Source organism: Bos taurus, chromosome 23 (assembly GCF_002263795.3).
Source record: "Bos taurus isolate L1 Dominette 01449 registration number 42190680 breed Hereford chromosome 23, ARS-UCD2.0, whole genome shotgun sequence".
In the NCBI taxonomy this organism is placed as follows: Eukaryota; Metazoa; Chordata; class Mammalia; order Artiodactyla; family Bovidae; genus Bos; species Bos taurus.
The window spans coordinates 29,750,393-29,777,958 of NC_037350.1; the positions used below are offsets into that span (position 1 = coordinate 29,750,393).

Sequence of the window (27,566 nt, forward strand, 5' to 3'; positions counted from 1 at the left end):
GCACTTAACACAGGATGACTGTTTATTCATCCTGTGCATCTGAGAATATAGAATGACTAACAGCATGCATTAGCCTTTGTGCAGTCAACCCTCCCTGTGTGCCTTTCACAACTAGGTTTCTCCCATTCCCCACATCCCCCGACTTTCACCCCCAACACAGGCTTTTGCATTTATGTCTACAGCCTAAATGGGCAAGGATACTTATGAAATGAAATCTTTGCGATATCACTACCTAGGAAAGAGTCAGGTATTCTCCTTTTTTGGTCAGAATTTCCCCCTTGGTTCTTCCATCAGTCTCACTGAGAAAGCTGCAGTTCTTCCCAAATACAGGAGGATAGAATTAGTTAAAAAAAAAATTGTGTGTTTAACTGACAAAACAGATGATAACTTCTCCACATCCAGAGCTTTTATGCAACAACATAGGCTATTATTTAGAAGTAAAGATACATAAGAAAATGTTTGGGGTTTTAAAAAAAGATAAGTAAACAATTGTCTTTTTTTCTTGCCACAGCCTTAACTGAATATCTTTGCTACATGTCGAATATAGATATTAAATTGTATTAGTTAATTTAATTAGATACAATGCAAGGTAAATATATATAAATTATTTTAAATAACATAAATGCATTATAATATTTTATGTATGAGCAAATTTTTCAACAATCATACCCATCAAGGGTTCTTGTCATCATGCAGGTTTGTTACTCCATATTTAACAGAATTTTGAATCAGTCCACTTATTTCTGACCCTTTTTTCCTACCTTTTAATCCCATGACAGCAGTAAATGCAAAATAATCTGAAAATACTCAATGTTCAATAAATGTTTGTTGAGTGAACAACTGAAGAAAGCAACTAAGCAACCAAAGAAGAGGAAAGAAATAGAAATCATAAGACCTTTATTTGAGAAAATGAAGGGGTGAAGAAAATTGTACTGAATTTTTTTTTCCAATTTATGCTTGCTGACTAGACATATATTGGACAAATCAACTGGTACAGTGAACATAGGATAGGATTTGGTTTCAGGATGAGTGTAACTCCCAAACTTTAAATTTAAATTATAGGTAAGAAATTTATCTCTTTGACTCACTAGAGCTTGTTAAGAGTAATATAAAGATGTATACTTCTATCTGAAACTATCTTTCTGATGACTTTGCCTTTCTTTTATTCAGATCATGAGTTTCAATTGTTCTTTGTGGCAAGACAACAGCATGTCTGTGAAACACTTTGCATTTGTCAAATTCTCTGAGGTCACTGAACAGTGTTTCCTTTTATTTTCCTTCATTCTATTCATGTTTTTAGCATCACTGACAGGCAATGCTCTCATAGCCCTTGCCATCTGGACCAATCCAGCCCTCCATACCCCCATGTACTTCTTCCTGGCCAACTTGTCTCTCTTGGAGATTGGATACACTTGCTCTACTATACCCAAGATGCTGCAGAACCTTGTGAGTGAGGCCCGAGGAATCTCTCGGGAGGACTGTGCTACACAGATGTTTTTCTTTACATTATTTGGTATCAGTGAGTGCTGTCTTTTGGCAGCCATGGCTTTTGATCGCTATACGGCCATATGCTCCCCACTTCACTATGCAACACGAATGAGTCATGGAGTGTGTGTCCATTTAGCAATGATTTCTTGGGGAATGGGTTGCATAGTAGGCTTGGGCCAAACCAACTATATTTTTTCTTTGGACTTCTGTGGCCCCTGTGAAATAGATCACTTCTTCTGTGACCTCCCCCCTATTCTGGCACTAGCCTGTGGGAATACATCCCATAATGAGGCTGCAGTCTTTGTTGCAGCCATTCTTTGCATTTCCAGTCCATTTTTATTAATCATTGCTTCTTATGGCAGAATTCTAGCTGCTGTGTTGGTCATGCCCTCCCCTGAAGGCCGTCAAAAAGCTCTTTCCACCTGTTCTTCCCACCTACTGGTAGTAACACTATTCTATGGCTCAGCATCTGTCACCTACTTGAGGCCCAAGGCTAGCCATTCACCTGGGGTAGATAAACTCCTGGCCCTCTTCTATACTGTGGTGACATCCATGCTCAACCCTATCATCTACAGCTTACGGAATAAGGAAGTCAAGACAGCTCTTCGGAGAACTCTGGGCAAGAAAAATGTTTTGACTCACGGGTAGATACCAAAGGACCACACAAATTTCTTTGAAAAAGATGCACACTCAACCTCAGAGGAAGGAAGAAAATTAAGAAAGATATGGATAAAGAGAGGGAGTATGGATGGAGGAAGGAAGGGGGAAGGAGAGAAAGAAAGAAAGAGGGAGAGAATGAGGGAGGGAGTGTAGGAGGTTGGGGGGAAAGAAGGAAGGAAGACAGAAAGGAAGGAAGGAAACTGTACTTGTCAAGGTGTTTTGTAAGAAACGTCTTTCGTAACAGTGATTTTAATTTTGGAGATAGTTCTCTTCTTATAGCAAAAGTTCTGATTGCCAAATTCTGAAAGGAAATTGGCTACCAATGAATTTTAATAAGTGAATCTAATACTAGACTGGCTTTCTAAAACATTTCAGTCTAGGCTAAAGTACAGGCTTAGAGTATAAATTACCAGAATCTATCTCAGAAGCCTAGGAAATTCTCACTCATACTCTTAGGCATTTTCTCTCCTCTGAGAGGTCAATATGACTTCTGCCATGGTCACTGAGGCAGTGCTTCCACATATGCCAGTCCCATATGGCTCTTATTTCCTTAATAACTCTATGATGTTCATGACTTTCTTCCATAAAAATGTTTTAAACTCTTCATCCTTAACTGTTGGTATATGAAGTAGTCAAATAATTCTTTTTTGAGTTGTGGATAAAACTCAAAAAAGCAATTCTTAAAATTCAGAGGTAATTGTGGCAGAATATTAAAAGAAAAGCATGAGAAATTTTTACCAAGAGTCCCCATAGAAAAAATGTTTTGAAAAGAAAGAGAAATCATATTTAAATTCAAGGATGGAAGAAGAAAATTGAGCTTAAAATAATTAATATAAATAATTTTAATGATTTTATGTAATTTACAACATGTACAAATGTGCAGATGAATTCTGGCAGGATATATTTGGAAATTATCCAAAACTTGCTCTTAAGAGAAATGAACATAGTTACAACAAAATCTAGTATCTCGAGGCATCTATAGAAGAAATTATCTTGGATTTGAACTCTAGAGCTTGGGGAAGAGCTGTGGTCTATGAGGATTTAGCAACTACCCATACAGTAGTGATAACATGACAGGAATGGAGAACTCTGCTGCTATGACAACTTACAAATAGGATGAATAAATTTTAGTGATCTAACATATAGCATGCTGACTGTAGTTAATAATACTGAATTGTATACTTGAACTTTGCTAAGAGAATAGACCTAAGTGTTCCTACCACACACATACGCAAAAGATATCTACGTGAGGTGATGTTTTTTAACTTGATTTTGACAATCATTTGACGATGAACACATATATAAAATCATCACATTATCCACCTTACGTTTTAACTCGACAATTTTTTCCATTTTATCTCAATAAAGCTGAAAAAGAAAAAGAAGATGTGATAATGTTACGATTAGGGGATGGTAGTGATGTTCACTAATGACCAAGATTTGTTTTACTGGACACATTTTACCAAAAGCTATATAATTCATTGAAGACCAAAACATAATATATTGCAGTTTTTATTTATATCTGTGTAAAATTAACAAAAAATGGAAAGAATATGAACATGAAAAAATAACTATTTAACAATTATGCTATAGAAATAGGCAGGAATTATATGCAGGCATTAGGGATTATTATTCAAAGTGTTTATTAATCTAGAAAAATGATTATTAAAAATTAAAGCAAGTAAAAACAATTTGTACAGCATGATCATTTTTACTTGGTTTACTAATTTTCTAAAGGCTTATAAGTTCAAAAATATCAAAACTGGGCAGTTACATGTAAAAGCATAAGATTAGAACATTTCTTCTCATCATATACAAAATGCAAATGTATACTCAAAATAAGTATATTTTTTGAGTATACAAAAGTATACTCAAAATGAATTAAAGACCTAAATGTAAAACCAGAAAACATAAAACTTCTAGAAGAGAACATAGGCAGAACACTCTTTCAGTAAAATCACAGCCATATTTTTTAAAACTGTATGCTAAAGGCAAAAGGAAAAAAAGCAAACAAACAAACTGGACCTAATTAATGTTAAAAGCTTTTTCACAGCAAAGAAAACAATCTATTCATAACCAAAAGACAACCTACTAAGTGGGAGAAAATATTTGCAAATGATATGACTGGTATGGGATTAATATCCAAAATATATAAATAGCTCATACAACTCAGTATCAAAAAAACCAAATAATGCAATCAAAAAAATGGGCAGAAGACATGAATAGACATTTTTCCAAAGAAGACGTATAGATGGCTAACAAGCACATTAAAAGATCAACATTACAAATTATTAGTGAAATGTAAATCAAAACCAGAATGAGATGTTACATCACACCCATCAGAATGGCTATCATCAAAAAAATGAGTTGCCAGTACAGGTTCGATGCACGATGCTGGATGCTTAGGGCTAGAGCACTGGGACGACCCAGAGGGATGGTATGGGGAGGGAGGAGGGAGGAGGGTTCAGGATGGGGAACACATGTATACCTGTGGCGGATTCATTTTGATGTTTGGCAAAACTAATACAATTATGTAAAGTTTAAAAATAAAATAAAATTAGAAAAAAAAAATGTATGCACAACAAACGTTGGCAAGGATGTGGAGAAAAGAAAACTCCTCATCATGGGAATATAAATTGGTGCAGTCACTATGAAAAACATTATGGAAGTTTCTCAAAAAACTAAAATACAACATATACTACAATCCAGGATTTCCATTCCTGGGGATACATCTGAAGAAAAAAAAAAAACACTAATTTGAAAAGATACATGCAGTCCAATGTTCATAGCAGCATCTTCTTTCCAAGATATGAGAGCAACCTTATTGTTCATCAACACTTGAATGCATAAAGGAGATAAAGGATATATATATATAACATAAATATTGAAATATTGATACAAATGGTCCATATCATCACTTCTATTGGAATCTAAAAAATAAAACAAATGTATGTAACAACAAACTCACAAATACAGAGAACAAACTAGAGATTCCCAAAGGAAAGAGGGAAAGGAGGGGCAAGATAGGAGTAAGTATGGGATTAGTATGGGATTAATAGATACAAACTATGGAGAAGGCAATGGCACCCCACTCCGGTACTCTTGCCTGGAAAATCCCATGGATGGAGGAGCCTGGTAGGCTGCAGTCCATGGGGTCGCTAAGAGTCAGACACGACTGAGCAACTTCCCTTTCACTTCTCACTTTCATGCATTGGAGAAGGAAATGGCAACCCACTCTAGTGTTATTGCCTGGAGAATCCCAGGGACGGGGGAGCCTGGCGGGCTGCCGTCTATGGGGTCGCACAGAGTCGGACACGACTGAACTGACTTAGCAGTAGTAGATACAAACTATGTATAAAATAGACAAGCAACAAGAATATATTGTATAACACAGTCATCTATAGCCATTTTCTTGTAATAATTTTTAATAGACTATAATCATTGGAAAGACAGATGCTGAAGCTGAAACTCCAATACTTTGGCCACCTGATGCAAAAAAATGACTCATTGAAAAAGACCCTGATGCTGGGAAAGATTGAGGGTGGGAGGAGAAGGGGATGACAGAGGATGAGATGGTTGGATGGCATCACTGACTCAATGGACATGAGTAAGCGTAAACTCTGAGAGTTGGTGATGGACAGGGAGACATGGAGTACTGCAGTCCATGGGGTCACAAAGAGTCGGACACGACTGAGAGACTGAACTGAACTGATAATCTATAAAAATACTGAGTCACTATATTATATACTTCAAACTTCTATAATATTCTAAAATAGCTATACTTCAATAAAATGCTAATAAGATAAAGGGAAAAGATAGCACTATTTAGTTATACTAATAACAGAATAAAGACATAAAGAAAAGAATTGTTACCACAGTAAAAAAACCTTTTCATAGTGATAAATTTATGCTATTCATCAAGAAGATATAATGGTTACAAACACATATGTATCTAGTAACAGATTGCAAAATATGTAAAGTAAAAACTAACAGAACTGATTGAAGAAATAGTTAATTCCACAATAATAGTTGAACTTCAATACCCCACTTAAAATAATGGAAAGAACAATTAGACATAAAATCAGCAAAGAAAGAGAAGATTTGAAAAATATAAGCAAACTAAAACTAATAGATCTACATAACACTTCACACAACAAAAACAGAATACATATGTTTCTCATTGCATATGGAACATTCTACAGAGTAGATCATTTGTTAGGCCATGAAAAAATCACAATAAATTTTAAGTGACTGAAAGTATGTTCTCTATGCACAATGAAATGATATTAGTATAAATTTTTAAAATATTATGAAATATACAAGTATATAGAAATTAGATAATGCACTCATAAATAATAAATATCTCAGAAGAAATAAATGTCTTAGCAAAGAATTTGAGAAGAATGAAAACACAGCATACCAAAATATATGGAATGTAGCAGAAGTATTTCAGATATGTTTTGTATAAAAAATAAATATATTTTAATTGTTGATTTATCAATTTATCTGCCATGAAAAGGTTTCTATGTGTGTATAAAAATCAACTGACATAATATGTAGAAGATGACTCTATGTTTTGAGTTACTAGTGTCATGAAATTTACATCTTTCAGAGCAAAATAATTTTAGATATACTTGGAAAGCAAAATAATTTAGAAAATACATTGTCTTTTGATTGAAATTTTAGAAGAATATGATATTGAGATACTGGGTAGTAAATTCATATTGGGTATTCCTTCCTAGAAGGTGATCTTTAAACTCAAACTGAAAGACAGGAAGAAGCCAGCCATGATGAAATCAGGGAAACAGCATTTTAAGTGGGAGAAAAGGTAATTCGAAAGTTCTGGAAGCCAACAGAGAAGGAGAAATATAGTATGACATCCCTTAAATGTGGAAACTAAAAAGAAATGATACAAATGAACTTACAGAACGGAGACTCAAAGACTTAGAAGACAAACTTATGGTTGCCAGGGGGACAGGACAGTTGGGAGTTTGGAAAGGTCATGTACACACTGCCATATTCAAATTGGATAGCCAATAAGGACCTATTGTATAGCACAGGGAATTCTGCTCAATGTTATGTGCCAGCCTGAATAAGAGAGGTCTGGGGGAGAATGGATACATGTATATGTATGGCTGAGTCCCTTCACTGTTCACCTGAAACAACCACAACACTGAAAATTGGCTATACCCCAATAAAAAATAAAAAGTTCAAAGTTTGGGGGAAAAAAACAAAACAAAAACAAACAGTATGGAAGCCAGAAATTATCTTGGCCTGTTTTTAAATGGAGAGTTATATCAGCTATGATCCCAGCATAAAATAGATGCACATTCCAACTGGGAAAATGAGAAAAGTTGAACAAAGGAAGAACTGACAAAGGTGTGAGAAGAATTTAAACATCAACAAAAGATTTCTATATGTGTACTACACATGCACTACCCTGGAACTTGTCACATTTAGGAGTCTCTCTCAAACCTAAGGCTTGAGGTATCAAAGAATTCTTAAGTTCTTTTGATTCGGATACCTCACGTATACTTCAAGTATTCAAAACAAAAGAATTAAAGAATTCCTTAATTTATGGCTTCTGGTTGGGTTCAGCCAATGAGAGCAGACAGTTGACGATTAGAGAATGAGAGAAAAACAAATTTGTGTTATTTTCCATTTGCTCCCTCTTAGCTGGGAAACCGGAGAAGGCAATGCCACCCCACTCCAGTACTCTTGCCTGGAAAATCCCATGGACAGAGGAGCCTGGTGGGCTGGAATCCATGGGGTCGGTGAGAGTCAGACTGAGCGACTTCACTTTCACTTTTCACTTTCGTGCATTGGAGAAGGAAATGGCAATCCACTCCAGTGTTTTTGCCTGGAGAATCCCAGGGACGGGAGAGCCTGGTGGGCTGCTGTCTATGGGGTCACACAGAGTCGGACACGACTGAAGTAACTTAGCAGCAGCAGCAGCAGCTGGGAAACATGAGGTTGCCTGTGTTGCTCAACCAAAAGTCATAGCTCCTGGAGGTATCACACAGGAGTCATAGCTCCTATGTATTACAGAGTCTCTTTTTCTAATTTCACTTGAGGTACAGCACAGAATAAGACATCAGTTCAGTTCAATCACTTAGTCATGTCCAACTCTTCATGACTGCATAGAGTGCAGCACGCCAGGTCTCCCTGTCCATCACCAACCCCTGAAGCTTATCAAACTCATGTTCATCGAGTCAGTGATGCCATCCAACCATTTCAAACTCTGTCATCCCCTTCTCCTCCCAGCTTCAATCTTTCCCAGAATCAAGGTCTTTTCCAACGAGTCAGTTCTTCTCATCAGGTGGCCATTGGAGTTTCAGCTTCAGCATCAGTTTTACCGATGAATATTCAGACAGATTTCCTTTAAGATGAACTGGTTGGATCTCCTGGCAGTCCAAGGGATTCTCAAGAGTCTTCTCCAACACCACAGTTCAAAAGCATCAATTCTTCGGCGCTCAGCCTTCTTCACAGTCCAACTCTCACATCCATACATGACCACTGGGAAAACCATAGCCTTGACTAGATGGACCACTGTTGGCAAAGTAATGCCTCTGCTTTTCAATATGCTATCTAGGTTGGTCATAATTTTCCTACCAAGGAGTAAGCATCTTTTAATTTCATGGCTGCAATCACCATCTGCAGTGATTTGGGGCCCAGAAAAATAAAGTCTGACACTATTTCCACTGTTTCCCCATCTATTTGCCATGAAGTGATGGGACCAGATGCCATGATCTTTGTTTTCTGAATGTTGAGCTTTAAGCCAACTTTTTCACTCTCCTCTTTCACTTTCATCAAGAGGCTTTTTTTCTGCCATAAGGGTGGTGTCATCTGCATGTCTGAGGTTATTGATATTTCTCCCGGCAATTTTGATTCCAGCTTGTGCTTCTTTCAGCCCAGTGTTTCTCATGATGTACTCTGCATAGAAGTTAAATAGGCAGGGTAACAATATACAGTCTTGACGTACTCCTTTTCCTATTTGGAACCAGTCTGTTGTTCCATGTCCAGTTCTAACTGTTGCTTCCTGACCTGCATATAGGTTTCTCCAGAGGCAAGTCAGGTGGTCTGGTATTCCCATCTCTTTCAGAATTTTCCACAGTTTATTGTGATCCACAAAGTCAAAGGCTTTGGCATAGTCAATAAAGCAGAAATAGGTGTTTTTGTGGAACTCTCTTGCTTTTTTGATGATCCAGCAGATGTTGGCAATTTGATCTCTGGTTCCTCTACCTTTTCTAAAACCAGCTTGAACATCTGGAAGTTCACGGTTCACTTGGAGAATATAGAGCATTACTTTACTAGCATGTGAGATGAGTGCAATTGTGTGGTAGTTTGAGATTTCTTTGACATTACCTTTCTTTGGGATTGGAATGAAAACTGACCTTTTCCAGTCCTGTGGAGACTGTTGAGTTTTCCAAATTTGCTGGCATATTGAGTGTAGCACTTTCACAGCATCATCTTTTAGATTTGAAATAACTCAACTGCAATTCCATCACCTCCTCTAGCTTTGTTAATAGTGATGCTTCCTAAGGCCCACTTGACTTTGCATTCCAGGATTTCTGGCTCTGGGTGAGTGATCACACCATTATGGTTATCTGGGTCTTGAAGATCTTTTTTGTATAGTTCTTATGTGTATTCTTGCCACCTCCTTTTAATATCTTCTGCTTCTGTTAGGCCCACACCATTTCTGTCCTTTATTGTGCCCATCTTTGCATGAAATGTTCCTTTGGTATCTCTAATTTTCTTGAAGAAATCTCTAGTCTTTCCCATTCTATTGTTTTCCCCTATTTCTTTACATTGATCACTGAGGAAGGCTTTCTTTTCTCTCCTTGCTATTCTTTGGACCTCTCATTCAGATGGGTATATCTTTCCTTTTCACGTTTGCTTTTTCCTTCTCTTCTTTTCTCAGCTATTTGTAAGGCCTCCTCAGACAACCATTTTGCTGGTTTTCATTTCTTTTTCTTGGAGATGGTCTTGATCACAGCCTCCTGTACAATGTTATGAACCTTCATCTGTATTTCTTCAGACACTCTTTTCCATCAGATCTAATCCCTTGAATCTGTTTGTCACTTCCAAAGAATAATCATAAGGGATTTGTTTTAGGGCATGCCTGAATGGTCTAGTGGTTTTCCCTACTTTCTTCAATTTAAGTCTGAATTTGGCAATAAGCAGTTCATGATCTCCGAGCCTTGGTCTCATGATCTCAGCTCCTGGTCTTGTTTTTGCTGACTATATAAAGCTTCTCCATCTTTGACTGTAAAGAATAAAATCAGTCTTATTTTGGTATTGACCATCTGGTGATGTCCATGTGTTGAGTCTTGTCTTGTGTTGTTGGAAGAGGGTGTTTGCTATGGACCAGTGCGTTCTCTTGGCAAAATTCTATTAGCCTTTGCCCTGCTTCATTCTGTACTCCAAGGTCAAATTTGCTTGTTACTCCAGGTAGCTCTTGACTTCCTACTTTTGCATTCCAGTCCCCTATAATGAAAAGGACATCTTTTTTGGATGTTAGTGCTATAAGGTCTTATAGGTCTTCATAGAACGATTCAAGTTCAGCTTCTTCAGCATTACTGATTAGGACATAGACTTGGATTACTGTAATAGTGAATGGTTTGCCTTGGAAATAAACAGAGATCATTCTGTCATTTTTGAGATTGCATCCAAGTACATTCAGACTTTTTTGTGGACTATGAGGGCTACTCCATTTCTTCTAAGGTATTCTTGCCCACAGTAGTAGATATAATGGTCATCTGAGGTAAATTCACCCATTCCAGTCCATTTTAGTTCACTGATTCCTAAAACATTGATGTTCCTTCTTGCCATCTCCTGTTTGACCACTTCCAATTTACCTTGATTCATGGACCTAACATTCCAGGTTCCTATGCAATATTGTTCTTTACAACATCGGACTTTACTTCAGTCACCAGTCACATCCACAACTGGGTGTTGTTTTTGCTTTGGCTCCATCTCTTCATTCTTTCTGGAGTTACTTCTCCACTGTTCTCCAGTAGCATATTGGCACCTACTGACCTGGGGAGTTCATCTTTCAGTATCCTATCTTTTTGCCTTTTCATACTCTTCATGGGGTCTCAAGGCAAGAATACTGAAGTGGCTTGCCACTTCCTGCCTCACTCAGTGCCCCCAACCCTGCAGCAAGCCACTGCCAACCAACACTTTATCTGGAGACACCTGGACATTCATGGAAAGTCTGGGTCAGTCCTCTTCTGGGGTCACGGCTCCGTTCTCTTGGGTCCTGATGCACACAAGTTTTGTTTGTGTCCTCCAAGAGTCTGTTTCCCCAGTCCTGTGTAAGTTCTGGGGGCTCTATTGTGGGGTTAATGGTGACCTCCTCCAAGAGGGCTTATGCCATACCCAGGTCTGCTGCACCCAGAACCCCTGCCCCTGCAGCAGGCCACTGCTCACTCGTACCTCCACAGAAGACACTCAAACACTCACAGGCAGGTCTGGCTCATTCTCTGTGAGTTCTTCTGGTGTGCACAAGATTGTGTTTGAGCCCTCTGAGCATCTCTGGCAGGTATGGGGTTTGATTCTAAACACAATTTTGCCCCTCCTACTATCATGTTGGGGCTTCTTCTTTGCCCCTGGATGTGGGCTATTTTTTTTTTTTTGGTGGGATCCAACATTCTCCTGTCGACGGTTGTTCAGCAACAAGTTGTAATTTTGGAGTTCTCACAAGAGAAGATGAGTGCCCGTCCTTCTACATACCTAATGCAATAAAGAGGGGATCTGGACAGAAGAGGAATGAAATATATCCACCCATCACACTTGTAAAGTAGAACAAACATATGATTCACTTTATACTAGTGGCTACATTTAGGGAAAGGATAGTGGGATTATAAGCCATGAAAGAGAATGTTCAAGGAGAGATATCTGTTTATAACTGTTATTCAGTACATCTAAATTTGCTTTTTTCAAAATATATAATATACTCATGGATATGAGTGAAATTTTTTTGTACGTAAGAATTTAAGTTTTTAATTAATTTATTTTTAATTGAAAGATAATTGCTTTACATAATTTCATTGTTTTCTAACAAACCTCTACATGAATCAGCCATAGGTATACATATGTCTCCTCCCTCTTGAACCTCCCTCAGATCTCCCTCCCTAGCCCATCCCTCTAGGCTGATACAGAGCCACTGTTTGAGTTCTTGAGACATAAAGCAAATTCCCATGGGCTATCTATTTTACATATGGTAATATAAGTTTCCATATTATTCTCTCCATACTTCTCACCCTCTCTTCTCCTCTGCTCATGTCCAAAAGTCTGTTTTCTGTGTCTGTTTCTCCATCTCTGCCCTTCAAATAAATTCTTTGGTACCATCTTTCTAGATTCCATATATATGTGTTAGTATACAATATTTATCTTTCTCTTTCTGAATTACTTCACTCTGTATAATAGGTTCTAGATTCATTCACCTCACTAGAACTGACTCAAATACATTCCTTTTATGGCTGAGTAATATTCTATTGTGTAAAAGTACCACAACTTCTTTATCCATTCATCTGTCGATGGCCGTGTAAGTTGCTTCCATGTTCTAGCTATTGTAAAGAGTGCTGTAGTGAACACTGGGGTACATGTGTCTTTTTCAATCTTGGTTTCCTCAGGGTATATGCCTAGGAGTTGGATTGCTGGGTTATATGGTGGTTTTATTCCTGGTTTTCCAAGGAATCTATGAGTGTAACTTTGTAATCTTAAGGCATATATACAAATCTGACTACTATTATGTGTAAGTGAGAGATTAAGAGAAAGAGAGTGAAGGGTTGAAAGAGAGACTGTCTTAAGTCCTTATATTAGAAAAGTTTTTAAATGTTCTGAAGAATTTTTTAATGTCACTTTATTCTTCCTCACTGGAAAGACCAATTATGGGGTTTTTTTTCTTTTCTTGCCAGCTCATTTTTATGCCCCTTCATTGTATGGTCAGAAATATTAAGCCTTATGTGAGATATTCTACAAATAAACAAAATAAGGTATTGAAGGAACTCACATTTAAATCCTCCAGAATCATTTACTCAAAATAGCTTTACTCTGATGATATATTAAATTGTTGTTTAACAACTATTTGAAAGAAAAATTAAGAAAGCAATCCCATATACAATTGCATTAAAAATAATAAAATACCTAAAAATGAATTTAACCAAAGAAGTGAAAGATCAGTACACTGAAAACTACAAGACACTGAAAAAGGAACTGAAGGACATACAGATAAATGGCAATATATTCCACAGATTGATGGAATTAATTTAAATATCCATACTACCCAGAACAATATACAGATTCAATGAATTCCCTATCAAATTCAAATGGCATTTTACACAGCATTAGAACATACAATTGTAAATTTTTCTATGGAACTATAAAAGTTCCTGAATAGTCAAAGAAATCTTAAGAAAGAAGACTAAATCCAGAGGCATCTATCTTCCTGATCTCAAACTATATTAAGAATCAACAAAAAACAAAACAGTATGGTACTGGCATCAAAAAAGACATAGTAATCAATGTAACAAAATAGAGAGCCCATAAACAAACCCACCCACATATGGTTGATTAATTTATGGCAAAAAAAAAAAAAAGCAATAATGATGTGGTAAAGGACAGTCTCTTCAACAAATGGTGTTGTAAAAATTGGAAGTTCAGTTCAGTCACTCATTCACGTCTGACTCTTCAGTACCCCATGGACTGCAGCATGCCAGGCTTCCCTGTCAATCATTCCCAGAGCTTCTTCAAACTCATGTCCATCGAGTCGGTGATGCCATCCAACCATCTCATCCTCTGTCATCCCCTTCTCCTACTGCCTTCAAACTTTTTCAGCATCAGGGTCTTTTCAAATGAGTCATTTCTTCACATCAGGTAGCCAAAGTATTGCAGCTTCAGCTTCAGCATCAGTTCTTCCAAGGAATCTTCAGGACAGATTTCCTTTAGGATTGACTGGTTGGATCTCCTTGCAGTCCAAGGGCCTCTCAAGAGTCTTCTCCAACACCACAGTTAAAAAGCATCAATTCTTTGGCGCTCAGCTTTCTTTAGAGTCCCAACTCTCACCTCCATACATGATGACTGGAAAAACCATAGCTTTGACTAGACAGACCTTTGTCAGCAGTAACATCTCTGCTTTTTAATATGCTGTCTAGGTTTGTCATAGCTTTTCTTCCAAGGAGCAAGTGTCTTTTAATTTCATGCCTCCAATCACCATCTACAGTGATTTTGGAGCCCAAGAGAATAAAACTTGTCACTGTTTCCATTGTTTCCCCATCTACTTGCCATGAAGTGATGGGACCAGATGCCATGATCTTCGTTTTTTGAATGTAGAGTTTTAGGCCAGCTTTTCACTCTCCTCTTTCACTTTCATCAGAGGCTCTTTAGTTCCTCTGCACTTTCTGTCATAAGGATGGTGTCATCTGCATATCTGAGGTTATGTATATTTCTCCCAGCAATCTTGATTCCAACTTGTGCTCCACCCAGCTCAGCATTTTGCATGATATACTCTACATATAAGTTAAATAAGCAGGGTGACAATATACCACCTTGACATACTCCTTTCCCAATTTGGAACCAGTCCATTATTCCATGGCCGGTTTAACTGTTGCTTCTTGACCTGCATATAGGTTTCTCAGGAGGCAGGTAAAGTGGTCTGGTATTCTCATCTCTTGAAGAATTTCCCAGTTTGTTGTGATCCACACCGTCAAAGGTTTTAGCATAGTCAATGAAGCAGAAGTAAATGTTTTTCTGGAATTCTCTTGCTTTTTTGATGATCCAACAAATGTTGGAATTTGATCTCTGGTTCCTCTGCCTCTTTTAAATCCAGCTTGAACATCTGAAAGTTCTCAGTTCATGTACTGTTGAAGTCTAGCTTGGAGAATTTTGAGCATTACTTTGCCTGCATGTGAGGTGAGTACAATTGTGCAGTAGTTTGAGCATTCTTTGGCCTTGTCTTTCTTTGGGACTGGAGTAAAAACTGACCTTTGCCAGTCTTGTGGCCACTGATAAGTTTTCCAAATTTGCTGGTATATTGAGTGCAGCGTTTTTTAACAGCATCGTCTTTTAGGATTTGAAATAGCTCACCTGGAATTCCATCCCCTCCACTAGCTTTGTTCATAGTGATGCTTCCTAAGGCCCACTTGACTTCATACTCCAGGATATCTGGCTCTAAGTGAGTGATCACACCATTGTGGTTACAAGGGTCATTAAGATCTTTTTTGTATGAAACTGGGCTGCTACCTGACACTATACACAAAATTAACTCAAAATGGATTAAAGACTCCAATATGAGATGAAAACATATAAAATTCCCAGAAGACAGTGTAGACAGTAAGCTCCTTGACATCACTCAAGGCAGTAGTTTTTTTGGATCTAACCCCAAAAGCAATGGCAAGAAAAGCAAAAATAATCCAATGAGTCTGCATCAAACATAAAAGCTTCTTCACAATGAAGGAAACCATGAACAGAATAAAAAATGCAACCTAGAGAATGGGAAAAGATATTTACAAATCATTATACAGAAAAATTTATGAAAACAATATCCAAAATAAAGAACCCATATAACTTAATAACAAAACAACAAACAATCTAACTGAAAACAAGTAAAAGTTCCAAATAGACAGTTTTTTGAAGAAGACATACAGATGGCCAACAAACACATGAAAAGATGTTCAACATGACTAATTATTAGAGAAATGCTAATCAAAACCAAAAGTATGACCTCACATTTCTCACATGGCTTTTATCAAAAGAACAAGAAATAATAAGTGCTGGGAAGAATGTAGAGAAAGAGGAACATATGCACAACTCATGGGAAAGAAAATTTGTGGAGACACTATGAAAATCATATGGACATTCCTTCAAAAATTGAAAATAGAATTATTATATAATCCAGCAATTCCAATTCTTGGTGTGTATCTGGAGATGACAAAAACACTAACTCAAAAAGATATATGCACCTATATGTTCATTGCAGCCTTATTTACAATGACTAAGATATGGAAACAGCTTAAGTGTCCATCAATGGAAAAATGGATAAAGAAGATGTAGTATCACATACACAACGCAATTCTACCTAGCCATAAGCAAAGAATGAAATCTTGCCATTTGTAATAACACAGATGGACCTTAAGGAAGTTATGCTAAGAAAATAAGTCACACAAACAAAGACACATACTGTATGTGGGATATTTTTTAAAAAGCAAATGAGCAAACAAAACGGGTCTTATAGAAAAAAGACTGGTGTTTGCCAGAGAGGATGAGGGTTGAAAGGTGGAAAAGAGGGTGAAGGGAATCAACAGGTTAATTTCCAGCTATAAAATAAATTAGTCATGGGGATGTAATGTACAACGTTGTGAATATGGTCAATATCATTACATTGCAAATTTGACAATTACTAAGAAAATAAATCTTAAAAGATCTCATCACAAAGAAAAAATTGTAACTTTGTATAATGATCAATGGTAATTAGACTTACTGTGATCGAAATGTATATAAATGTCAAATCATCATATTGTACACCTGAAAATAATGTAATATATGTCATTTATACTTCAATTTTAAAAATCATGAAAATAAAACATACAGTTAAAAGGAAAATAAGTGAATAAAATAAAATTAGTTTCCAGTGTGTTGGGAAATCAAATGAGTCTATTTACATGTATACCTGTGGCGGATTCATTTCAATATTTGGCAAAACTAATACAATATTGTAAAGTTTAAAAATAAAATAAAATAAAATAAACTCTTGGAATTTAAAAAAAAATAAAAATAAAACAAATCTAGCAATAGAGGAGGTTTAATACAAACCTCAATTCAGAAGGTAAACAAACGTACATAAGGAGCATTCCCATGGAGAACTCTGTCCCAAGGAACCTTGTCTGCTAACTCATCTGAGATAACGATAAATACGCTGTTTGAAAATAATGCCCAAGGGTCTCAGGAATATAATAAAATTGCACACCCAAAGGACACTCTTGACATTATCTACTAAGGTCTTCCTAAGCTGGGCTTTTTCCTTTGTGGCAGCATTTTATCAAATGGAAAACTCACACTTCTGAAGCTATTTCTTAAGTACTCATCTGCACACTCCAGTTTCTAATCCTTCTCTGAAAATTTGAAAAATCAAGTGCATTCCTTGATGTCTCACACTTCTTTTTCTTAAATGATATTTATCAAAATAAGGGTAAGCAAAAAGACTCTTCTTTTAAAATCTATCTATTCTTAGGAAAGGTTGGAATGTGTGTACATCATAGTGCCAAATATTTGAAGGAAAATCAGAAAGCATTTCAATTCTGAGAGCCTTCTTTAAACGTTGGAAATAACTAGTGTGGTGTTGTAGAAAGAAACTAGATTTTTCTCTGTAATCAAACTCATTCTCTCATTTGAACCTACATTAAAAGCATGTACATTTTAATAAACACTATAAAAGTGTGAAAGTGAAGTCGCACAGTCGTGTCTGACTCTTTGCAACCATATAGACTGTAGCCTTCCAGGCTCCTCCATCCCTGGGATTTTCCAGGCAAGAATACTGGAGTGGGTTGCTGCTTCCTTCTCCAGGGGATCTTCCTGATCCAGGGATGAATCCTGGGTCTCCTGCACTACAAGCAGACTCTTTACCATCTGAGCCACCAGGGAAGCCCAATAAACACTAAATCTGACAAATATTAAATACCTGAATTAAATGTGCAGCTTGTAGTCAACTATGTGAACATTTTTAATATGTAGTAAAAATCTGGTGGATCAACTTGTCTACATGATTGATCCAGATGTTGTGAAATCAGATAAAATATTTTCTTTCTTCAATAATCTTTTTCCACATATAACTTTAAAGTCACTGTAAATATAAATAAAATACTGTGTAATGAAAATTATATAGTAAAAGATATACTACAATAAAATGTAGTGGACATTAAACCTTCACAGATAAAGAGATCCCTATGTGGTTAAACAGTGATGGAAAAATCACTGGAAGTACTTCAAAAGTTGGATTAAAATGTCATGATATTTGAGATTTAAAAGTAAAGAAATATCATGAGAATCACATGGAAAAGACTAGAAAGAGATCTAGGATAGGATTATAGATTAAATATACAGTTTTGGAATCTTTAAATTTGAATTTTTACTCTCATTATCTCCTACCTGGTTGAAGAAATTGATTGCTTTTTGATCTTTAGAACATTCATAGTTGTTAGGCTATTAATAGGGATAAATGATTAATTATATCTTAAAATATGGATACTAATATTTCCTTTGTCATGAGGTTTAGGGATAGATACTAAATGAGTCAATGGATGTAAAATGCTTCCTATAGTGTCTGACACACAGCACTCATCAAGGATTACTTGGAATTATTATTTTATTATTGTATTTCACACACCTGACCTGGGGTAGTGTGAAATCAAAGAGCCATGGTGACATCTTGGCCCTGAGTAATCTTATGTGACACTTCCCAGGATGGCTTTGAGGATGTGATGAACTAGTGAATGTGAGAACTTTGCTCTGCAACCCTACAAATGTAATCTGTTGCCCCTAAACTGATAAGTCTCCTATCCTGAACAGGAATAAAGATTTGCCTCCTGATCCAGTTCCCTAGACATAAAGATTAGATTTGTAGCTACTTTGCCAACAAAGGTCTGTCTAGTCAAAGCTATGGTTTTTCCAGTAGTCATGTATGGATGTGAGAGTTGGACTATTTAAAAAAGCTGAGCACTGAAGAATTGATGCTTTTGAACTGTGGTGCTGGAGAAGACTCTTGGAGTTCTTGGAATGCAAGGAAATCCAACTGGTCAATTCTAAAGGAAATCAGTCCTGAATAGTCATTGGAAGGACTGATGCTGAGGCTGAAACTCCAATACTTTGGCCATCTGATGCGAAGAACTGACTCATTTGAATTTGAAAAGACCTGATGCCAGGAAAGATTGAAGGCGGGAGAAAAAGGGGACAACAGAGGATGAGATGGTTGGATGGCATCACTGACTCAATGGACATGAGTTCGAGTAAACTCCGGGAGTTGGTGATGGACAGGGAAGCCTGGCATGCTGCAGTCCACAGGGTCACAAATAGTCAGACACAACTGAGCAACTGAACTGACAATTAACTAAGTCATTGATAACTATCCAAATTCTTATGTACAAACAGGATAAGCCCACTCAATAAAGAAAAATTCCTGCAAGATAGATGATTAAAATTTAACATGAAAAACCAATTGCCCAGTTTAAATGATGTAGTTGGGCAAGAAAATTTACATTCCAAAACAAAATTCTGAGTATAGGAAAACATGTCATAGCTAAATCCTCTCCATTTATATTTCAGGACACTGGCACAAAAATGTTTAAATTTCTTTTTCAATTATAAATTACTAAGATGGATTTGAATAAAACCTGCCTTGTCAGTTCCTATGCGGATGATGTAACTCTTCAACTATAATAATATACTTGTATCTGAACAAGGCTACCTTGATGATGCTTAAGTGCAGGGTTTTCCCCACCTTCTTCTTGTGCTACAGCTGTAGCTATAGCTAACGATTTTAGTCTAAATATTTCAGTAATACCTTGCAGCAGTGATTCTGAAAAGAAACTACCTGATTCCTAGGTCCCATGCCACATCTACTCTACTAGACATGTGAATATAGGAACCAATAAACTTCATTTTAGCTGCATCTTCAGCTGATAAGTATGCAAACATAGTTTGAAAGCATTCCTTTGGAGAATATAAAACACAGTCATTTCTACTTGACATTTAATCCTCACCATAGCACAAGGACATAGGCACAGCATCTTTACTATACACAAAAGAAAATTCAATTTCAAAAAGGTTAGGTTACTTAAGCTAGTTACCTTTATTCTGTAGACTCTTGAAAAGAAATTAAGTCACCTAGTGTCACATTTGTTTCATTAGTCCTCTCCTCCAGTTCAGATGGTAAAGCATCTGCCTACAATGTGGGAGACCCAGGTTTGATCCCTGGGTCAGGAAGATCCCCTGGAGAAGGAAATGGCACCCCACTCCAGTACTCTTGCCTGGAAAATCCCATGGACAGAGGATCCTGGTAGGCTACCGTTCATGGGGTTGCAAAGAGTTGGACACGACTAAGCGACTTCACTTTGACTTTTTTCCAGTTAGTTACTATACTCAACCTCCTATGACTGGATGCTTAATGGTGCGAGCTACATAATTCTGTTTTATCATTTCTCAAATTTTTTCTACCTTTCTTGCTACCTCCCTGCTATAGGTGAAACAAATTGAAGATAATGGAACCAAATAACAAAAGCCATCCTGAAGAGTTTATTCTACTAGGCTTTACTGACCGTCCTTGGCTAGAGCTTCCTCTATTCATTATTCTGCTTATAACATACCCCATGGCCATGATGGGAAACATAGCCATCATTCTGGTGTCCAAGTTAGACCCCCGTCTGCACAGTCCCATGTATTTCTTCCTCACCAACCTCTCCTTTTTGGACATGTGCTACACCACAAGCATTGTCCCTCAGATGCTCTTTAACCTGGGAACGTCTAAGAAGACAATCAGCTATATGAGGTGTGCATTTCAGCTTTATTTCTTCCACATAATGGGGGGCACAGAATGTCTGCTTTTGGCTGTTATGTCCTTTGATCGCTACGTGGCCATCTGCAAGCCTCTACACTACACCCTCATCATGAATCAGCGCGTCTGTATCTTATTAGTGGCCACCGTGTGGCTGAGTGGAATGACCTATGCTGTCTCAGAGGCCACTGTCACCTTACAGTTACCACTGTGTGGTCGCAATACCCTGGATCACTTGCTGTGTGAGATTCCTGTTCTGATAAAGACTGCCTGTGGTGAAAAGGGTGCTAATGAGCTCACACTCTCAGTGGTATGCATTTTTTTCTTAGCTGTGCCACTATGCTTAATTCTAATATCCTATGCTTATATTGGACATGCTGTATTTAAGATTAAATCTTCAGAGGGAAGGAAAAAAGCCTTTGGGACATGTTCTTCCCATCTCATTGTAGTTTTCTTATTTTATGGCCCAGGTATCAGCATGTACCTTCAGCCCCCCTCCTCCATCTCAAGAGACCAGCCCAAGTTCATGGCTCTCTTCTATGGAGTGGTGACTCCTGCACTCAACCCTTTCATCTACACTCTGAGGAATAAAGATGTAAAGGGGGCACTGGGCAATCTGATGAGGAGCATTTTCACTTCCAAGTGATAGTTGGTAGACATTAGATGAAAGTATTTACCAATTTAGTAAGTATATAGAGGTTTCTTTAATAACTCAATCCTTTCTCATACTTTCCCATATCATGTTATTAATAGATGTTCTTCTTGCAAAACATGCCATGTTTCTCATATTCTTAGGCAAGGGTGATACTTGGCTAATACACACCAGTAAGGGCATTCCGTGGAAATATATTTAAAAAATTATTCTGTTTGATATATACTGAAATAATGGCTGTTAAACAATTTTTTTTGAAGTACTGTAAACTATAATATAAACTAATCAGTTCAGTTCAGTCCCTCAGTCGTGTCCAACTCTTTGTGACCCATGAATTGCAGCACAGCAGGCCTCCCTGTCCATCACTAAATCCCGGAGTTCACTCAAACTCATGTCCATCGAGTCACTGATGCCATCCAGCCATCTCATCCTCTATCGTCCCCTTCTCCTCCTGCCCCCAATCCCTCCCAGCATCAGAGTCTTTTCCAGTGAGTCAACTCTTTGCATGAGGTGCCCAAAGTACTGGAGTTTCAGCTTTAGCATCATTCCTCCCAATGAACACCCAGGACTGATCCCTCCTTTAGAATGGACTGGTTGGATCTCCTTGCAGTCCAAGGGACTCTCAAGAGTCTTCTCCAACACCACAGTTCAAAAGCATCAATTCTTTGGGGCTCAGCTTTCTTCACAGTCCAACTCTCACATCCATGCATGACCACTGGAAAAACCATAGCCTTGACTAGATGGACCTTTGTTGGCAAAGTAATGTCTCTGCTTTTGAATATGCTGTCTAGGTTGGTCATAATTTTCCTTCCAAGGAGTAAGAGTCTTTAAATTTCATGGCTGCAATCACCATCTGCAGTGATTTTGGAGTCCCAAAAAATAAAGTGACACTGTTTCCACTGTTTCCCCATCTATTTCCCATGAAGTGATGGGACCGGATGCCATGATCTTAGTTTTCTGAATGTTGAGCTTTAATCCAACTTTTTCACTCTCCTTCTTCACTTTCATCAAGAGGCTCTTTAGTTCTTCACGTTCTGCCATAAGGGTGGCATCATCTGCATTTCTGAGGTTATTGATATTTCTCCCAGCAATTCTGATTCCAACATGTGCTTCATCTAGTCCAGAGTTTCTCATGATGTACTCTGCATATAAGTTAAATAAGCAGGGTGACAATATACATCTTTTTTTTTTCTAATTTTATTTTATTTTTAAACTTTACATAATTGTATTAGTTTTGCCAAATATCAAAATGAATCCGCCACAGGTATACATGTGTTCCCCATCCCGAGCCCTCCTCCCTCCTCCCTCCCCATACCATCCCTCTGGGCCCTCCCAGTGCACCAGCCCCAAGCATCCAGCATCGTGCATCAAACCTGGACTGGCAACTCGTTTCCTACATGATATTTTACATGTTTCATTGCCATTCTCCCAAATCTTCCCACCCTCTCCCTCTCCCACAGAGTACATCTTTGACGTACTTTTTTCCCAAATTGGAACCAGTCTGTTGTTCCATGTCCAATTCTAACTGTTGCTTCCTGACCTACATACAGGTTTCTCAAGAGGCAGGTCAGGTGGTCTGGTATTCCCATCTCTTTCAGATTTTCCACAGTTTATTGTGATCCACACAGTCAAAGGCTTTGGCATAGTCAGCAAAGCAGAAATAGATGTTTTGCTGGAACTCTTTTGCTTTTTTGATGATCCAGCAGATGTTGGCAATTTGATCTCTGGTTCCTCTGCCTTTTCTAAAACCAGCTTGAACATCTGGAATTTCATAGTTCACGTAGTGCGGAAGCTTGGCTTGGAGAATTTTGAGTATTACTTTACTAGCGTGTGAGATGAGTGCAATTTTGTGGTAGTTTGTGCATTCTTCGGCATTGCCTTTCTTTGCAATTGGAATGAAAACTGACCTTTTCCAGTCTTGTGGCCACTGCTGAGATTTCCAAATTTGCTGGCATATTGAGTGTAGCACTTTCACAGCATCATCTTTTAGGATTTGAAATAGCTCAACTGGAAATCCATTACCTCCACTAGCTTTGTTTGTAGTGATGTTTCCTATGGCCAAAAGTTTATCCACCTCAATTTATCTAATTGCTACTAATCTTTTAACAACACATTGTTACTCTAACAAGCAAGTGTGCAATGTTTTATAATTTTAACTAAGGAATGTATCATTAAATATAAAATGAATAAAATATCTGGACAAAACATACGGATTTCTTAATGTTCCTTGTATATATCATAAGCATGAGCCTTCTGAATCAGTGAGAGAACAAGATAGTGATGTTAATAATAAACCACAACATGGAACCATTTCATGCATAGTGGGGACAGCCAGGAATGCTTTTTGAAACTGTGCAAGAATCAGGATGAAAAAGAAAATATTTGTATTTCTAGAATAGACAGAAAATTGATTACTTCAACAATGTAAGCATATTTTTGAGGTTTAGAATCTGTATCGTTAAAAGTTGAAAGTGTCAAAATTAGTTCTAGGACTCACATCGAACTTCAAACTCTGTCATAAAACATCACATTTTTTAAAGCAAATTAAAGGATATTACATTTATTTGGTGTTTAAAATACGGTTAGAAATCAACATTACAGTGCTTCCCTGGTGGTGCAGTGGTAAAGAATCTGCCTGCCAATACAGAAATCAGCATAATGCTGTATAGTGAAAAATTAATGGGTAAGAACAACAAGAGTGATTTAGATATTTCTGGCATGTCTTCTGGTCTAGCAAATCAAGGTCTAAGCAAATTATTGGATGATAAATCATATGTTTTCCTGAACAAGAATTAACTGCAATACAGATTCATTTTTTTGAAACAGAACAGACCGTCTTGGTGCTTGGTCCAGTTCTTGAGACAAATGGACTTTGGTATATTTACTTCACAAATAATTCTAAACAACTTTAAAAGTTGGCTGATAGGCAGCTGATGTGCCATAAAAGGTTTTTAAATTTGACATAAACATGCACACAAAGCAAGAAAAATAAAAATTCTGTGAGGTTACATAATATCTCTGATCATTTTTATTAGTTAAGATAACCTTTGTTTAACTTAATCTTATTTAGACAAAATGGTAACTTCTGTTTAGAGTACAAAATTCAAGATTTAAGTTGAAAACTTAGCTATAGAGACTGTTTAGAGCTGTTTAGATCACTTCTTTATCTTTTAGACCTGTAAAGACAACTCATTTCAGAATTGTAATTGTCTTCCACTCAGAAATCAATAGTGACAAAATACATCTTCAAAGAATGGATTTCTGCCCTCTTAAGTTTTAAAGTGCACAAACTCATGACCAGTGCTCATCTCACAAACAAACAAACAAACAAAAAAATGCGTGGAGCACAAGGAGTCTTTGGAGGTGATGGTTTATATTGTTTTTGATGGCAGTATCATATGTATAGGCCCATTTCCAAATTCATCAAAATGCATACATTAAATATATTCAACTTTTTGTATATTAAGCATGCATGTGTGAAAGTTGCTCAGTAATGTCCAACTCTTTGCAACACCATGGACTATACAGTCCATACAATTCTCCAGGCCATAATACTGAAGTGGGTAGCTATTCACTTCTCCAGGGGATCTTCCCAACCCAGATCGAACTCAGGTCTCCCATATTGCAGGCAGATTCTTTATCAACTCAGCCACCAGGGAAGCCCAACAATTTTTAAAGGACACACAACAATTTTTAAAGGAATATGATGATATAGGGTGCTCGGGGCTGGTGCACTGGGATGACCCAGAGGGATGGGATGGTGAGGGAGGTGGGAGAGGGGTTCAGGATGGGGAACACATGTACACCCATGGCAGATCATGTCAATGTGTGGCAAAATCAATACAATATTATAAAGTAAAATAAATAAATAAAGGAATATGAATCTGAGCAGAGGAATAAAGCTATATTCCCCCAAAAGAGGAAGAATTTAAACTTTTTTTCTAGAATCAGGTAGCAAAATTAGCTGGTGGGAAGCTCTGTTTGGTGTTCTGTGAATGACTGGTAAGGGTGGAATTGTGGGTATGGAAGGGAGATTCACAATGGAAGGGATATGTATATACACATAAGTAATTCATGTCCTTGTACAGCAGAAACTAACATTGTAAAAAAATTTACTCCAATTAAAAAAACAAATGACAACTTACTCTTCTGTAGGCTTTTTCCTTTGCCTTCATATCATGTCAATAATAGGTATTTATTATCTTATCCACTTTTTTATATCATTTAAACAAAAAATATTAAGTATCATACAGTTTTTTCATCATCATAATATATATCTTTGACTCAGGTTTTTTTACTTTTGATACAAACAAAAAGGTACTTTGTCAAACTCATGTTACTAGAAGATTAGAAGATTATTATGATTTATTGAGTTTTTTATAATAATCAAAATAAATACTAAATGCATCAATATACTATTAATATGACATGAAAGTTACATCATTTTCATAATTACTTTTGATAACTACTTAGTTTAATTCAAACAAAAATTTAAATGTGAATATTCTATATTAATAGTATAGAGTGGTCACATACATATTTGGTTCCAGTAGTAGATTTCCCTTGAATTAATATCACATTGTGTACACAGTCTATGATAGCAGCTATCTATACTATAGGTTATTCATTATATATTGCTGTTGATTTACTTTTACTTTTCTTTTTACATTATCTTTTATATTTATTTATTTTGCTTTCTGAATACTCATACTCCCCAACAGATAGAGACAGACCTGTCCATGGCAATTCCTGAGAGAATCAAACTGCTTCCTGACATACTCTAGTGAGAAGAATATGTCTCCTGAGAAAGGAAGGCAGGATATGGATTCAGAGCAAGAAGAAGAAACGAAGTATAAATATTCATAATTCTTAATGTTTCAGGATGAGGAAAGTCCAAACATCATCATTATGTAATCAGCACAGTCTTGCATGCTTGTGTGTGTGTGTGCCTGTGTGTCTTTGTGTGTTAGCCATGAGAGCATTGCTAGGAAGGACATGATGCTCTGTTAAGAGACACACAGCCTTCATGAAATCAGACATGGTCCTGACCACAGCAAAATCTTCTCAGTGCATGGTCTTAGGAGTGAGGATGTGGAGATTTATATCCTCTGAACTTTGGGAGGTTAAATGGAGAGCCTGCAGACAAAATTAGCTACTGGCTCATCAGAAGTAAAAACCATTTATTTTTTTCACTCAAAGTTTAGAATTAAAGGTATGTGATAAAACTGATGTCTTGAAAAAAGAAGGTTGTGGAAGACAGTCTATTAAAATGCTAAAATGGATAGATAATACCCAAAGCATTATTCAGTTCTGGAGATTATTTTAATCAGGTCTTTTCTTCTTCTCTGAAGTGTATAAATATCTACTCAGTTTGCCAGTAGCTCTGTCATAATATTGCTGCAAATTGTTTCAAAATAATTACTTCTCAGGAAATAGATATGTCTCTTATTGTTGGGTAATATAAATGCCTAGATTATCTTGTGCATGTTATTCCAATGAAACGATAACATAGTTCGTCTGGGTTATGTTAAGGCATCACCCAGCTAAATATTAAGTCCTCAATGAAATGACTATGGGTGAATTGTGGAAAGCAATGGGAAATCTTCTCTACAAACTAATGACCAATTTACATAAACAGTATCTACTACTTGATCATTTAGAAATGACAATTTCAGCATAACAAAGATTAATATTTACTGGGGCTTCCCTGATAGCTCAGTTGGTTAAGAACCCACCTGCAATGTGGGAAACCTGGGTTTGATCCCTGGGTTGGTAAGATCCCCTGAAGAAGGGAAATAGTACCCACTCCAGTACTGTAGCCTGGAGAATTCAATGGACTGTACAGCCCATTGGGTTGCAAAGAGTTGAATATTTATTGAGTTTTTCTTGTATGCCAGGCACTGTACTAAGTGTTTCAGGTAAAATATCTAATAATGTTTCATGTTTTCCTTTGACTGATGGGAAACAAAGAAACATTTCATTAAGAGAACAGAGATTAATAAGGGACTGAATTAGTTAAGGAGCATTTCTGATTATGTGGCACGGACCCAAAATGAATCACTTGTGCTAGATTATTTCCAAAGCAGAACTATACAGAATGTACTTGTCTTGGATCTTGGGGTTGAGTAAGGTGGCACATGAAGCCAACCCATTGAGCTATTAAAATTATCTTGTCTCCTTCCTCTATCTCTTCATACATCTAATTATCACTGAAACTCC

The 27,566-nt window shown here is 37.0% G+C and overlaps 3 protein-coding genes across 3 annotated transcripts in view; all 3 read left to right on the top strand.

The window, feature by feature from the left end:
- The window catches only part of OR10AL42 (olfactory receptor family 10 subfamily AL member 42), an 80,651-nt gene that overhangs the window by 33,294 nt on the left and 19,791 nt on the right, over positions 1 to 27,566 (top strand). The gene's annotated exons all lie outside the window — the stretch shown is intronic.
- Positions 1,174 to 2,136, top strand: OR10AL41 (olfactory receptor family 10 subfamily AL member 41). Its single transcript, NM_001390805.1, has one exon. It carries the CDS (start codon positions 1,174 to 1,176, stop codon positions 2,134 to 2,136), a length of 963 nt encoding a protein of 320 aa, NP_001377734.1.
- OR2N1O (olfactory receptor family 2 subfamily N member 1O) lies at positions 20,403 to 21,341 on the top strand. The gene has a single exon (NM_001390223.1). The coding sequence runs from the start codon at positions 20,403 to 20,405 to the stop codon at positions 21,339 to 21,341; it is 939 nt and encodes a 312-aa protein (NP_001377152.1).

What these genes read in the sequence shown, in the direction of transcription:
- OR10AL41 (NM_001390805.1), top strand. Translation starts at nt 1,174, where the DNA reads ATGAGTTTCAATTGTTCTTTGTGGCAAGACAACAGCATGTCTGTGAAA.
- OR2N1O (NM_001390223.1), top strand. Translation starts at nt 20,403, where the DNA reads ATGGAACCAAATAACAAAAGCCATCCTGAAGAGTTTATTCTACTAGGC.